Genomic DNA, 16,510 nt, shown 5'->3' with positions numbered 1-16,510 from the left:
CTTACATAACTGACTCAGTAAAATCTGAATTCAAAATTAATTACTAAGTCATTCCCAAGATGAACACCTACCTGAAAACTACTATCAAGATATACACACATACACATATGTGTGTATATGGATGTGTAATATATCTGATAGCAAGAAAATCACTCAAGTTTTTCCATTACAATATTGCTAAGTGAAGGAATAACAGTATCAGTCACTAAGTTTAATCCAGGGTAAAAAAAAAAAAAAAAAAAAAAAATGTACTGAAACACCTTAATAGCTTCCCAGGATAGCTATCACTTAAATATACTGATAATGTATAATCATCAAATAATTTTAATCCAATTATAAATGACAAATAGCATATAATGATATGAAAAAAATAAAACAAAGAAATTATTTCTATTTTTTCTAATAGCCAGTATTACAGAAATGACTAGGTAACAGAACCTGTATGATTGCACTACTGCTCCTGTATCACATGGAGTTTCCCAGGTGCCCTTGTCCAAAAACAAAACAAAGAAAGTCCAACAGGCCATATGCTGCTTGGAAGAGACAACAAAAGAGACTCATAATTATAGGATCCTTTTTTCCTAGATATCACATATTCCTGACTCCAAAGTTTAAAGTAACTTATGGCCGGGCGCGGTGGCTCAAGCCTGTAATCCCAGCACTTTGGGAGGCTGAGGCGGGCGGATCACAAGGTCAGGAGATCGAGATCATCCTGGCTAACACGGTGAAACCCCGTCTCTACTAAAAAGTACAAAAAACTAGCCGGGCGAGGTGGCGGGCGCCTGTAGTCCCAGCTACTCGGGAGGCGGAGGCAGGAGAATGGCATGAACCCCGGAGAGGGAGCTTGCAGTGAGCTGAGATCCGGCCACTGCACTCCAGCTTGGGTGACAGAGCGAGACTCCGCCTCAAAAAATAAATAAATAAAATAAAATAAAATAAAATAAAGTAACTTATGCCGGATTACTCTGCCTCTAGTTGAAACAGCTCTATCTGAAATTATAACCTGAGTTCCTAACTGGCATCTTCCTCTCTGGTGAGCACCTACATTCATGCTGTTAAATCTCAGATACCAGCCAAAGAATCTGTAGCTATCTGTGGGGCACTTTTGGTACCTATAATTCTCTCCCCCTTTCTAGCAGATACAAAATACTTCTAATCTTCCCTTAACTTCTTAACCTCTATTGCCTCCCACCCCAACTAAAAATGGTGAATAGGTACATTCCCCTCCCATCATACCTTTAAATGCCTTCGTGTTGCTGTACATGCTTCTCTCTCTGGCTAAAATACCTTTTACTTGCCCCATCTTCCAAGTTGACTAATGCTAGCCTCTCAATAAACATCCTCTTAGAAATATTTCCTGACAGTCTCACAGCCCTAGGCTAGATTCAATGCCTTTTTTCAGGAATCCCATAGCACCTTCAGGCCACCTTCCACAACTTCCATTACAATTTCTCCCCCATGTTAAGCGATGAAACATACTGAGTCAAAATAGTTAAAATGGACAGTGCAGTCAGAAACCTGAGTTTGAATCCAGGCTATACAATTTACTCTGTGGCCCTGGACAAAATATACAACCTCTGAGACTCAATTTCTCCATATGTAAAATGGGGATTATATCTACGAAGCTGCTATGGGGATTAAGCTATCAAAAGCAGCCAGCCACAAAAAGACAAATACTGTATGATCCCACTTATATGAGATAACTTGACTAGTCAAATTCTTGGAGACAGAAAATAGAATGGTAGTTGTCAAGGGCACAGAGAAGGCTAGAGTGGGGAGTGATTGTTTAATGGGTGCAGAGTTTCAGTCCGGAAACATGAAAAAGTTCTAGAGATGGAGAATGGTGATAGCTGTACCATAATGTGAATGCACTTAACGCCACCGAACTGTACACCTAAAAATGGTTAAAATGGTAAATTTTAGGTTATATATATTTTACCACATTAAAAAAGAAAAAGAATATTCTCTCAACAATTCATACTGAAAGACTTTTCCTCCCTTGTTAGAGAGAGGTATAAAAGCAAAAAAAACCTTACCTTTCTCTACCCCTAATCCAGCACTCCAAATTGAAGCTAAATGGCAAAGGAATAAAGAAGAGTTCACTGATAAAAATTAGCCTGTCTTAACAAATTCAAAACCCAAAACTATCCTAAGTCCCGTACCTACCCACTTAAGTAACAAAAGCATAAGGATTTCAAACAAAAATCAGCGTTTAGTCATGATGTGGCACTTCTGGAGGTAAGTAATTTTACAGATTGTGTTTAACACACTGTAACAATATTTTTTGTTTAATGAAAGTACTGACATAAACTTTTAACTATCATCTAATCTATGGTTCTCTGTTGAATCAAATCCACACTTAAACCTTCTTAAATATATATGAATCTCTCATCATAAAAGAGGCAGCTGTAGCATAATGAAAGAAATACTGACCTTGGAACCAAAAAACTCTAAATATGGCTCAGGTCTGCCACATATTATCTGTATTACCCTAGCTGCATAAGTCAATCTCCATTTATAAATATTACTAGTCAATGGAAATACCACCTAGCTCATACGATTATAGTGTGACTTAAGTAAAACAAAGTACTATACATTAAAATATTTTGAAAATTATAAAGTACAATTTCATTTATATTAAATTTAACACAAAGAAAATGAAAAAAATTGTCAAAAATTCACATTAAAAATATACACACATTTCATAATATAATCTTCCATAGTCCTGAAATTCACAGAAAGAATACTAAATGTCCATATTATAGAAAAATGTTTTTTAGAAAATACATTAATTTTTACACCAAATACTAGGCGTATTGGGGAGAAAATGAGCTAGATATGGTGATAGACTATTGTGACACATTTCCAATTCATTACATCCTTAACTCATTTATTCCACAAATACATAATCACAAAACCTTGCAACCACTGTGCTAAGCAGTGGGAATATGATGGTAAAGAAGACACCATGGTCTCTGCCCTCCTGGAGTTTCCAATCTAACTGGAAGATGAGGCATTAAACATCACACAAATGGCCAGGCTTGGTGGCTCATGCCTGTAATCCTAGCACTTTGGCAGGCCGAAGCAGGCAGATCATCTCAGGTCAGAAGTTCGAGCCCAGCCTGGCCAACATGGTGAAACTCCCTCTCTACTAAAAATACAAAAATTAGCCAAGTGTGGTGTTGCATGCGTGTAATCCCAGCTACTAGGGAGGCTGAGGTAGGAGAATCGCTTGAACCCAAGGGGTGGGTGGAAGTTGCAGTGAGCCAGGATTGTGTCACTTCACTCCAGCCTGGGCAAAAGAGCAAAACTCTGTCTCAAAAAAATAATAATAATACAAATAATTCGTTATTTATAATAAATGTAAAAAAGAAATAAAAGAGTCTGCTATGAGGGTATCCAATCCAATCTAGAAGGTTTAGGAAAAATAATGCCAATTGTACCAACCTCTGTTAACTCAGTAGGCTGTAAGTGTTCAATAAATCTTAGTTATTTCTATCATCATTATTATAAAAGCCCCACTGTCCTTTAGAACAAGTTTATCCTTAGGGTTTGAAAGATAAAAGACATCAACCCTATTATCTAGGAAGATCAGATAAACTGAATCCAACACCCAATTCCTCCATTTTCAAAACAAAACAAGGGAAGTATAGCTTCTTCATCCCAATTTTCACTCACATTTAACATATCCTTGAGCAATTATTTTGATGCTGAGAAGTTTCCTCACTAGTTTAGACATGCCTGATATACTGTAACCTGGTCTTTCTATGGCTGGTTCTTTCAAAATTACTTAGTTCTCCGCTTAAATGTCCTCTCCTCCAAGAACCTTCCCCTGAGTACCCAATCTAACATAGCCTCCCAATCATTCTCTACACTACATCACACTATTTTATTATAGTATATATGACTATTTGAAGTTGCCTAGTACATTTATTTGCTTATTATTATATATTTCTCCTTCAAACCTGAAAGTCTCATGAAAGCAGAGATTCCTTTTATTCTCCCTATATCCTCAAAATACATCTTCCTTGCTAAAGATCCCAAGTTTTGTTTAGGTAGTTCACGTGAGCCAATTATGGTAATCCCATTACATCTAGCATAATTTGTTTAGGGGAAGAAATTTTGTAGTTCTCTCTAATAAGGAATAAGAAGATGTCTCCTAAGCAACTTCAATAGAAAGTTTTCCTCCCTGATTGATAAGACACAAAGAAAGAAAAACCCTGTCCTTCCTCCTGCCTTTACACTTGAGTGTGTAAGGGAGTGATGCTGGGAACCTGAGGCAGCCTGCTACATTCTTGAGAGGGAGACCAAGAGGATGGCAGAGAACCCGATCCTGAACCCTGATGTTCTTGACTCAATGAATCAACTCTTACACTACCACTTCTAGACATCCTGTTATGTGAGATTTACTTTTAAACCTGATTAATTAAGCTGTTTTCTGTCTCCTGTTTTGATACCTGAAGCCAAAAGCCTAATAAATTCAAGCCTCTGTTTCTTCTACAACATTATGAGAAAACAGTACCTACAGCCTACTGGATTTGAGGGGATTAAACGAGATAATGCAGACAAGTGCCAAACAAACAAGATACTCAAATGATAGCACTGCTGTTAATGTTACTATTAAGCAATAATTTTCTATGATAAAACTCCACAAACTATATACTACTTAGGACTTTGTTATTTTACAGAAAATGCTCACTTTAATCCTATTTAAACTGAGATCATTTTTAATAGATATTTACTTAGATTTCTTCCATTAATAAAGCAGCTCTTGGTTTTTTCTCATCTAAAATAGATAAATAAAAGGAGAATCAGGCAAATATCAGATCACTAAAATAAATCATATTAATTTCAGGTAAGAGCCTTTTTCTGGCATCAATTCCTCTCCCAACTTACATGGACAGAGCCACATATATTTTCTTTTTTTTTTTTTTTTTTTTTGAGACGGAGTCTTGCTCTGTCGCCCAGGCTGGAGTGCAGTGGCCGGGTCTCAGCTCACTGCAAACTCCGCCTCCCGGGTTCACGCCATTCTCCTGCCTCAGCCTCCGGAGTAGCTGGGACTACAGGGGCCCGCCACCTCGCCCGGCTAGTTTTTTGTATTTTTAGTAGAGACGGGGTTTCACCGTGTTAGCCAGGATGGTCTTGATCTCCTGACCTCGTGATCCGCCCGTCTCGGCCTCCCAAAGTGCTGGGATTACAGGCTTGAGCCACCGCGCCCGGCCAGAGCCACATATATTTTCATCTATTATTCTTGCCTTTACAAATATTTCATCAGTATTTTAATATGCTGTAGATTCAAAACTAATTAAAAATTAAAGCTATATTTGTAATTACAACCATACTCTTTAACACCTACAATTACAAAAATATTTAAAACTAGAAAAAAAAACAAAGGGCTATAGTTTAGCCTCTACAATTTTTTTTCTGTGCTGAACTACTTGTTTGACATTATAGCCATGAAGCAAAATTAACAGAGAAGATCAAAAATAGGAGATTGCCAGGTCATTCGTTTATGCTCACTCTAGCTGAACTGTGATTTAAAACGTTAACAATGGCTCATTATTGTCTGAAAGCTGTTTAGGGTCATACATGAAATGTAATTAACATTCTTAAAGGAAAAGATGAGAGTAGTTTTGTCATTTCTAAAGAAGTGACACCGACTGAAGTTTGTCTTTAAAAAATGAACAAAACAATAAATATTAATTACTCCACTGCATTGAGACTGCCCAGGCTGATTTGAGTTCAGATGAATTTTTGGTCCTATAATTATTAGAAAAACATTAATACTTCCACTTTTCAAAAATTCCTAACTATTAACCTATATGACAAAAATTAGCGTTTACCAATTATGACCAATGAAAAATGTTAAAGTTATCTGGAAAAACTCTATTCTTCCCTGGGTAGTCCGTATTTCCACGTGTTTTTTAATGTTCTCACACAAGGAATAAAATACAGTTTGTAAAAGAAGAGCCTCTGCTATTTCTCTAACTACTGAAAACAGGCAAGACATTAATCTTGGTGGACCACCCTTCAGATCACCTTTTGTAGTATGTATAGGGTTTTAATCTAATAGTCAAGTAACTCTCACAGTCCAAGTTATGCTAGGTTATATACTTACGTTAACAAAACCTTGCATGAATACATGTTACATTTGTAAAATACACACAAAGTTTGATAACATTTAAAATCAGAATATTACTTATATTCCAAATGCTCCAGATATTAACAAATGAATCTTATTCTATTGCTCCAACACTATTTTAAGTCCACCCTTTCAGAAACAGTAAGTTCTTAATAATATTAATATTTTAGCATACGTTTACAGAGGCTCACGTCACTAGCATGCAAATATATAATCTGTAATTCCCACACCAATGGCAAAGCAATAACATACACACAATAATAGAGAATAACCTCATGTGTTCCAAAATAATTTTGAATTCCTATTTTTAAATTACATATTCCCAGTAATTCCATGTCTTTCAAACTCAGTACTTTTGTCCTAATCCTATGTCCCAGGATTAATGCAATGGTTGCGATTTCTATGGAAGAAAGAAGATTCTAAATTTGAATTGTTTTTCCCCCAAATTTCTCTTTTAAGTCTCAACTACTGAGGTGAAATATTAATAAACATTAATAAACTGCAACCTGGGTATTCCAGCCCCTGCCCCACAGAGTATGCTCTAATTTTAAAACAAAATAATTCTAGTAGTGATTAAAGATGAAAGGCATATTTGGTCTATTACTGCAGAACAACTAAAGTGTAGTGATTTTGTCTGCATCCTAAATTAGTTTTATGTGGCAAACTGGCTTTGAAAGGATGAAACTAAAAACTTTCAACTTTTTTCTTTCACAGCTCTGAAAAAAAATTACAATATTACTACTACTTCTAAGAATCATAATTAATCTCTGGATAAACAATACTAAAACTTAACTCTGAACATCTTACACAGATTCTTTCTTTAGATACATTCCTTAAAAATAGGGGGTTTTTTGATACTTCTAAAATAACAGAGAAAGATCAATCAAAAGCTAACATGACATTTTGGATACAAGTTAAACAACTTGTATTTTGGGGGAACATCCTGGAGACTGAAAGGGGGAGGGGCAATTTAATATTTTATACAAAATTTCATTTCCATAAGATACTCCTTCATTAGTTTTGGAAATCCTGAATTGAGCCAGTTGCTGTCAAATAAGTTTCTGAAAAGATCTCTATTACTTTTCTCGCCTTATTCCTTCTGAAAGGAAGAAAGGTTTGTCATTTTTCTTTGTAGGGGGTACCTTAATGATGGGGGAATGCTTTAATTACTTTAATGGTAGAAGGGGAGAACAAGGTGATGCTGGCAGATATTAATCCCTATAAACTCTTTTATATGACATGGCATTTAAATGTTCATTACACTATAATTACTTTGAAATAAGCATATGGTATTTGCTTCTTGGTATATTCAACTAAGATTGAAAATTTAAAAGCCGAAGTTACTTTTCAGAGCTCAAGATTAGATAGTTTGATTCTTGTAGTTTCTGGCTAGTTTACTAAATAAAAGTCGACACATACTATGTGTATCTTCTATGTCCAACTTTGCTTTCTAGCAGATTCATCTTTCCGTGCTATTACATAAAGAATCAAATTAGTTTAATAAAAAATTAATATCACTACTCATCCATTTGCAGGTACCAGTTACTCTTTCTGCAGTGTGGCATACTGTGTGGCTTTAAGTTTAGCAACATTTCATATAGGAATTATTCACAACTATTATGTTTAACTTTAAAACAAGTAATCAAACCAAATTCCTGGGGGGAGGGATCTGAAGAAACAAGTTTTCCTCATTATGTTAGGCTTCCAACTTTCACTCCTAAAATTTCTGTGCCTTCTCCCACACCATACACATATCTGCAAAGCATCAGGGTGCACCAGTGGTTAAGATTGCATATTTGATCAAATCTTTAAAGTCTGTTACATCTGATTATGTAATGCTGTTCCCTAAATCTGTAGCATCCTACCCTAGTTCAGGAAGACAATCTGGTACACTGAAAAATGTATCTTTCAGCTTCAACCACAGGTTCTAAAGTTAGAGAAATCTGTGTTAGAAACCCAGCTTTCCTATTTTCTAGCATGGTATCCCTTGGTGAGTTCTTTAACCATTTAGGGCCTTAGTTTTCATATTTCTTTAATGGAGAAAAAAAAAAGCACCTGTCTTGTAGATTTGTTGGGAGAATCAGAAAAAAAATATACATAAAACACTGAACATAGTGACTGGCACACAGGATGGCAAATATATAATAGTTATTTTTGTTGTGTTGTTGTTTAGGGGTATTTCTGAAATACAACTAAGCTAGAGAATGTGAAACTCAAACTTACAAGTCTTTATTTTGGAGGTCATTGAAAAAATTCCTTTGAGTCTAACATCTTCAGTAACAATTACTGATGCTTTTGATATTAGAAGGCACCTTAATCTTCAAGATACCTCAGATAAGAAATTTCTCTAACTTTAGAACCTGTGGTTGAAGCTGAAAGATACATTTTTCAGTGTACCAGATTGTCTTCCTGAACTAGGGTAGGATGCTACAGATTTAGGGAACAGCATTACATAATCTCCTACCCTCAAGAAACTTATATTTTATGGAAAGTAAGACATTAACAGCCAACCACAGTTACTTAATTACAACTGCGATTAGTGTTATAAAGCCTGCTAAAGGAAGAAATGACCTAACAAGAGCAGAATTACAATTTCTACATCCCACCTCCCTCCAAGGGTTTTAAATCACTCCCTCTATAATTAAGACTTGATCTGCTTTTCTTAAAATGACAGAGTAAGTAACTCATCTTACCCTGGTCATTTTTATGTTCAGAACTGTATACTGAAATTATAGGAATTATGTCAAACCAAGAACTCACTTCAAGTATTTCATATAGTGACTTCCTAATGAAAGACAAAACAAAGATCTAATACAGGTAAGCACTTGTCAACTATTCACTGTGAACTCATGTTAGAAAACACATTGCTTGATAGATTACAAAACCAATGTGCTTATTTCCTAAGCATGCCATTATTTATAATAATGACTCCTTTTGCAGAATGTTTTTGTTAAAATGCATATTTGTTACAGAAACAAATTATTTCTGTGATTTTCAAGATAAGAACAGTTCTAATTTGCTTACTAAAGGTGAATTCTTCACCTTTTAAAATCTGTTACCTTAAAAATTAAGAACAAAAATCTGGTGACATCCATTTTAATGACTTCAAGATTCCTACCTTCAGATGTTAGTACACTGTTGTAGAATAGTGCCATTAAAGTCCAAGTAAACATAAAGAGAAAAACCAAGAGATTAGATCAACTCTCCCACCAAAATGAAATTAAGTTTATTCTATAAGACAGAACCTACGTCGGTGTTTGTCTTAGATTCAAACAACATTCACCTAGAAATTAATGCATCGACAATTAACCCAGAACAGTCATTGTCAATTCTCCAAAAGCGGCCTCTTCACCTATATTTAGTTCACAAGGCAAACCAGTCAAGAATTCCTGCTGCCAACTGAAATGAATGGAAGAAACATATTTAAATCAAATAGCACCATCTAGCAGAACCCTCATCTGCTCACAAGAGTAGATCTTACTTGGTGTTCAGTTTGGTAGATTTGACAGCAAAGTGGCAATTACTTGTTTTCCTGATGGGAAATCACAGAATCAGAGTTAGAAAGGACCACAGTTATACAAGTTCCAACTTCCTTGTTATTATCTGAGAAACTAAAAAAAACTAAAAATAAAAAAATAATAATAAACAGTCATCAGGATACTGAGTGGGATTCAGCTAAAGTTCACCCCTTCTTGGGAGTTCACCTAAAATCTAAAATTACTTTGATTCTCAAATTCAGTCACCCCCAAAATAAGATTATGCCTCAATACATTTCCATTCCTTCACTCTGACTAATGTGAAATTCAAATATTCTGTAACCATTAAAACATCCTCCTTCAGATGTTTTTATCAGGCACATTATAACAAAATGATTAATGCACACAAATGAGACGGCATTTCAAAACTTCAATTCTAGTTAACTGCCGTTTCTTAACCAGGCTATAACTCTATGTCTTTTATACATTCCTTGTCACAGCAACAAAATCCTGAATGCAGCTCAGAAAATATCTCTTGGAAAAAAAACAAACCAGCCTCTCTAAATTTGTTTTGTTTTGCTTTGCTACATCAAGGCCTGATACCTCTAAATCCTATGGGAATTGAGTGTGTTGCTGCCAATACAAAGATTAGGAAATGTTCCCATCCCTAGGGCACACGAAACTTTCAGGGGGAGACTGACTGCCTAAAGCAAGGAGGGAAACTCAGTCGCCTGTGCATTCGGTTTTTATTCACGCAGCTATTTCCGTGCGCAAGGTAACCAAAGTACCTTTCAGAGATGCTCTCAGACTTTTTCTCTGGTCTGAACCCCCTCAGAAAGACGGGTGCGTTCAATGACAAGCATAACCCTGACCCTCAGAGTTTAAGTGCTTACTGGGAATCACTGATCTGTTGCACAGTTTTAAAAAATTTAAAAAAATAAAAAGGAGGAGGGTTCTTCCTCAGTGGTCACAGTCACTATTCGTTCTCATTTTTAGTAACAACCAAATCACCGTTACAAGTGCACAAGAATAGCAGCAAACCGCTCTGCTTTGCAGTGTGCCGTGACAGTGGTATCCCGGGCCGGGAGGGGCTCTGTTCTCGCCAGCCGCCTCTTGGGCTCCCACCGAAGTTAACACCTGTATCTCCCCACAACTGTAACCAAGCGGCTCCTTCCCACCTGAACGCTTCTCCCCTCCCACAAACCCCTTTTCGGACCACTGCCCCTCCCCGCCACAGCTGCCCTCCTCGGACGCCCCCGGCGGCTCCCACAACTCCCCTTCGTGCGCCCCCGACCACCGCCCTACCGGGGCCGCCCCTCCCACCGCTCGGGGGCTGCCAGCCTCACAAAAAGTTCGCCAGCCGCTGCCGCGGAGTTGGGTCCGCTGCGAGAGGCAGAAACGCCAGCCTCCTCCAGTGGATCCGGCTCCTAGTCAGCACACTTTAGCTCCCCGGGAACTCGGTCCCTCTCCGACTCCCAAACTTCTGCGGCGTCTCCGGCGCCCACCCGCCCCCGCCCCAGCTCCGCGCCGCGCGAGGGACTGCGGGCGCAGCGTCCGTAGCTGCCCAGGAAAGCCCGGACGCCCACCCAGCCCACGCCCTCCGCGCCCCGCGCGCGTCTCCGCGCCCCGCGGGGCCCCGCTCGGCCGCTCCACGCCCGGCTTCCGCCCGCCGCGCGCCCGGCACCGCCGCCCTCGCCTCGCCCCGCGCTCGCGGCCCTGAGCCCCAGCGCCCAGGCCCCCGTCGCCGCGCTCCCCGCGCGGCCCTCCCCGAACCCGGCCCCGACCCTGGCCGGCCCGCCAAACACCCACATTCCCACCGCGCGCCTTCCTACACGGAGCTGCCCCTCCCGCCACCCCCGGCGGCTCCCCGGGTCCCCGGAGCCCCGGACCCCACCTCTAAAGTTACTTTGGAAGGTGAACCCGCGGGTTATTTCCCTCAATCACCCAAACAAGTTTCCATCCTCGCCACCAGCACCACCGCCGCCCCTCAACACACCCGCTCCCTCCCGCCGACAGCCCCCTGCGGCCGCCCGCCCCACGCCCGCACCTCCAGGGAAAGCGCGGCTCCCCGCACCACACGCCCCCATCGCGGCACCCCTCCCCCTGCCAGCCCACCCCCGGCGCTCCCCGGGCGGAGAGTGTCTGTGTCTCCCAGAGTGTGCGAGTGCGTGCGTGAGTGTGCGCGCGTGTGAAGGCGGAGGTGGGTGAGAAGCGGAGACACTTACTTCTCCCGGGCCTGGCTGTCGGACGGGACGGCGCTGCTGTTACTCTTGCCTTTGCCGTACATGCTTGTGCCGAGAGCAGCTCCCACTGTCACGCACCTGTCAACCCATCACAGCCTCCCCGGGAACAGCCCCGTCCCCATGGCGACCCACGCAGCCACCCCCACTATTGGCCGCCCCACGCCAAAGCTCCGCCCTCTTCGCCCAGGCAACGCGCGAGACTGACAGGCCTCCCCCTCCCTCCGGCCTGCCGAAGCGCGCGGTGGCGGCTACAGCCTCAGCGGCAGTCTCCTCCCTCCTTCCCTCCCTCCCCGACTCCCTCCCTCCCTCCTTCCCTCTCCGCTCTCCTCCCTCCACCCGCTCTCCTTCCCCCCTCCCCCCTCCGAACCCGGGCGCAAGGGGGGAATTAGAAACTGCTCTAGAAGGATTTTAAACAACTGGCTGTTCTCTCCGCCGCCACCCCTCCCCCCGCGCCGCCCGCGCTCGGCTCCTCACTGGAGAGAAGGCGCCGGGAGGAGGAGAAACTGCGGCCTGGAGTCTCCAGCCGGAGCCGGCGGAGCTGGAGCTGTGGCCGCCCCAGACTTCGGGGCGCCCGCCGAGTCCACAGACAGAGCCACGGCCCCAGCCGCCCTGGGCCCCCATCAGCCCCTCTCCCGCTTCTCTCCTATGCGTGACCCCGCGCCGGTACCCACGATTGATTTCTGCCGTCCTCAGCCCTACCCCCGGGTTGTCGCCCTCGCCTTGTTCCCAGAGGGCCGGCTGGCGAGGGACACCCGCGCTATTCCCTCGACCTTCTGACTGAGCGGCCGGTAGCGACTCGCCTTCTCTCCTGGGGAAGGACTGCACCTCCGGCCCTCGGCGCCGCTGCGGTGGCGGCGCCCGGGGCCGCACCCTACGCCTCAGGGGAGCACCCGGCCTGGGGTCTGCCTCCTCTGTAAGAGGTGAGCGGACCTCCCGAAGAGGCCCGGTGACTCCTGCGGCCGCAGCGGCCCCTGCCCCAACCCCTCCTTGCACGGAGCCCCGCGGCGCCCTGGACACCCCGCCAGATCTGCCGCAGAAGAGGGCCCCAGGCTTCCCCACCCGGCCTGGTTTAACAGTTTGGGTCGGTGATGCCTATTCATCCTGATCCCTGGAGTGGAAAAGGCCAGAAAAGGTCTTGAAAGACTTCCCTGTCCTTGCCCGTTAGAATAGGCCCCAGCGCGCCCCAAGGTGTACAAAGCTGTGCCAGGGCTGAAAGGCTGCCCGAGAATGTTTCTGTATCCAAATCCCTAATCCCATTTCAGTAAACGCGCAAAAGTTTCAGAAACACACACAACCTGGTTCCTAGTAGAACTCTGCATCCTTTATCTTGTTGAAATGTTTGTAAAATCAGACGGGTGCAAATGGGGTTAGAAAGAAGATGGGCTTCACACGGGGAAGAAGGGGACAGATGGGGGTGGGACAGGGCGACATCTGGAAAGGATGAATAGACAAGAAGTAGCTATGGGAGGAGAGGGAAATAGGATTCGCGTGGAGGAAAGTGCAGTTCTATTCCACACACATACAGCTTTAAGCATTTAGTAGTAGGATCATAAAATGCATATGGAGATATAGAGATAGATGGAAAGGAAAGAAATGGGTGTGAGCATTGACAGAAGTTATAGGAATAAAACATCAACACAAGATTAAGGAAGGGCAGTTAGCAAAAATGAGAGGTCGAGAATCAAAAACGGGGTTGAAAAACAAACATAAAGACGGGAAAATGAAGAGGACGGAGTTTCTATACTGTTGTTAAGGAAAAGGAAAAAAACATGGGGAAAGTGAGGTATAAAAAGATGAGAAGACTAGAAGATACAGGATTAAATGAAGTAACCATAGAATGTGATAGCAAAAGATTAAAAGTAGTAGAGGACAAACATTATCGTTAAAAAAAAAAGATATAAAAAGCACTTTTATTAAAAGGACAAAAATTAAGCCAATAAAGGAAATGAGGGGGGGAAGTGGGGGGAAAAAATACATTGGCTTAAGTAGATTAATTTCCAAGAGATGTAATTTGCCATTTCTAACTTAAGAATTCTCCTGTTTCTAATGACCTACAGTGATTGGGTGGTTGGGATATGGCATTCATACTCTCCTTTTTGTTTCTAGTGACCTGCAATGATTGGGTGATTGAAACGAAACTGAGCCAGTCAGCCTCTCTTAATGAACTTTTTCTCAAAATGCTCTAATGTGTATAAGGTTGCCACAGTTTACAGACTCAACTTCAAGATTAGCATTATGTAATTTGTTGTTCAATTATCTATTTCCATTGGCTTTAACCCAGAAAATTTTTAGTATCTCAAGGCTCCGTCACTCATAGAATACTCCCTAGAAAGGTGCTGCTCAGAGAATGCTGTCAGTTCTCAGAGAGCTCTGGCAGCTTCTCAGACACCCTCCTGCCTGCCCCTGAAAAAACGAACTAAGGGTGGGCTTTGTCCTAGTATCCAAAAACAAAGTAGATATTATCCTTGCACTGGTGTTGGGACTCTCTTAACTATGGTTCTCAATCATGGCACATTAGAATTGCCTTTATTTTCATTGTTGTTGGTTTTTGTTTGTTTGTTTGTTTATATACTAACTGGATCAGAAACCTTGGGGATGGACCCAGGTACCTGCATTTTTTTTATAAGCTCCAAGTGTTTCTTGTGTATAACCAGGGCTGCCTGCCTTTGCTCTTCAGTATCCATTTAAAGAGAGCCAGTGGTTACCGTAAGAGTTTAGTACAAGACTTTTAGATTGGGCTGTGCATTAACAAATGACCCTACTCAACTAAGGCATTAAGGTGTCTTTACAGTGTACTTTACTTTCTGCCACCAAGCCAACAAACTTGTTTATAGTATGAAATGTGTGCGCATATGTGTTCTCATAGTACAAGACCACGAATAGCCATGGTTTAATTTGCTATTTCCTATAGAGAAAGGAAAATGAAGAAAGAGAACAGGAGAAACTGTTTGCTGTCTACTGCTGCAATTTATTCATTTGATTGGTTTTTACCCAGATTTGTTACATTTAGAAGTCCTATGGGTAATGGCATATTTTCTGATGTTTAAAAAATAAATAAATTATAGATCTGCACAGTGGGGTATGCAATTGAGAACAATTTGGTTTTAGTCTCTGAATAAAATGCTAAACGGTCTTAGTTCAGAACTTGCCAAGTTAATGTCAGAGTTAGCTTTATAAGAATGTTCTCATCTGACAAATATACAAAGTGAAAACATGAGTTTTATATGTGTATGTATCCTGTATATAGTAACCTTGAAGCTTAAGTAATCAAATCAATTATCATTAAAACAGCTCAGCAGCTACCTGAACCATCTCTGTTTTATTTTCCTCTAAATGTTTACACATGTAAATAAAATGCTTCTTTGCCCTTGTTCAAATTATTTTGAGTACAAAGAGTGTTCTTTGCATCAGCAACTGTATCTCCTGGGACCAATATTGTAATTAATGAGATTTGAAACACATATTCAGAGCCAAATTTGAGATCCCAGACACAGAATTGAAGATCCATTGTTTTGTTTTCATTTTTTAAAAAGGGGGGAAAGGTTGGAGATTTAAAGCTTCCTAGTGTAGAGAATCACAATGTATTTTTAGAGAGTTTTTTCTTAACCCACATATGAGATTGATTAATTTGGGGAGCCTGGATTTGGGATAGGGGAACCCTGACCAGCAATGTCACCAGAATGGAACATTTGGATTTGAGGTTGATTTTTTTTAAAAACTTTATTCTTTCAGATCTAGAACATGACTATAACTCAATCATTAGGTCTCCCTCATCCCTACCCCCATTTTGTTTGGACACGTATGCACAATTTTCTCTTTCTGGAACCTACATGTAATTCTTGGAAGTCTTTATCACTTTAAAAGAGGCAGTTCATTATGCCACCCTGCTCAAGCTCTAGATTGACTATACATTTCTTTGATCCTAAATTTTTTTTTAATAGAACATTAAGGTTAATAATGTCTACATTCTTACAGTGCACAGGACCTCAGAAAAGATTTATATACAACAAAGTGTTATATACAACAAAGAGACCACTTCTTTATGTTTAAATGGAAGCTAATCATGAATTTAATTATGTGCATCATATAGAACATTTAGCTTATTAACTTAAAAAAGAAAATCACTTAGAAATAAAAATATTTAGAAAAATATTTAAACATTAAAATAAATTTTCTTGTTTTAGAGTAATATTCTCCAAAAATAAAACTGTTCTATTATTTATTTGTTTCATAAAATTAATCAGTTTATACAAATAACTCAGTTGCATTCATATCACTTTTCATTTCTTTTTTTTTTTTTTTTTTGAGACGGAGTCTCGCTCTGTCGCCCGGGCTGGAGTACAGTGGCTGGATCTCAGCTCACTGCAAGCTCTGCCTCCCGGGTTTACACCATTCTCCTGCCTCAGCCTCCCGAGCAGCTGGGACTACAGGCGCCTGCCACCTCGCCCGGCTAGATTTTTGTATTTTTTAGTAGAGACGGGGTTTCACCGTGTTAGCCAGGATGGTCTCGATCTCCTGACCTCGTGATCCACCCGTCTCAGCCTCCCAAAGTGCTGGGATTACAGGCTTGAGCCACCGCGCCCGGCCTCACTTTTCATTTCAAATCATTTAACAGATACTCATTCATTATTACTCAATACATCTCAGTT

General features: G+C 41.1%; 1 protein-coding gene across 7 annotated transcripts in view; it reads right to left on the bottom strand.

The window, feature by feature from the left end:
* SSBP2 (single stranded DNA binding protein 2) overlaps positions 1 to 12,117 on the bottom strand; it is a 336,738-nt gene extending 324,621 nt beyond the window's left edge. For 5 of the 7 annotated variants that reach the window (XM_033179240.1, XM_033179242.1, XM_033179238.1 and 2 more), the window contains exon 1: positions 11,844 to 12,117. In XM_033179240.1, coding sequence (XP_033035131.1) covers positions 11,844 to 11,905 — 62 coding nt within the window. In that variant the 5' untranslated portion in view covers positions 11,906 to 12,117. The remainder of the gene's footprint in view (positions 1 to 11,843) is intronic. The other 2 variants (XM_033179236.1, XM_033179243.1) reach the window with 1 other exon arrangement.
* Between the last annotated feature and the right edge of the window lie 4,393 nt (positions 12,118 to 16,510).

Source organism: Trachypithecus francoisi, unplaced genomic scaffold (assembly GCF_009764315.1).
Source record: "Trachypithecus francoisi isolate TF-2019V2 unplaced genomic scaffold, Tfra_2.0 Lachesis_group2, whole genome shotgun sequence".
NCBI classification, from domain to species: domain Eukaryota; kingdom Metazoa; phylum Chordata; class Mammalia; order Primates; family Cercopithecidae; genus Trachypithecus; species Trachypithecus francoisi.
Note: the sequence above shows the minus strand (reverse complement) of the source record. Positions and strands in the feature narration are given on the sequence as shown.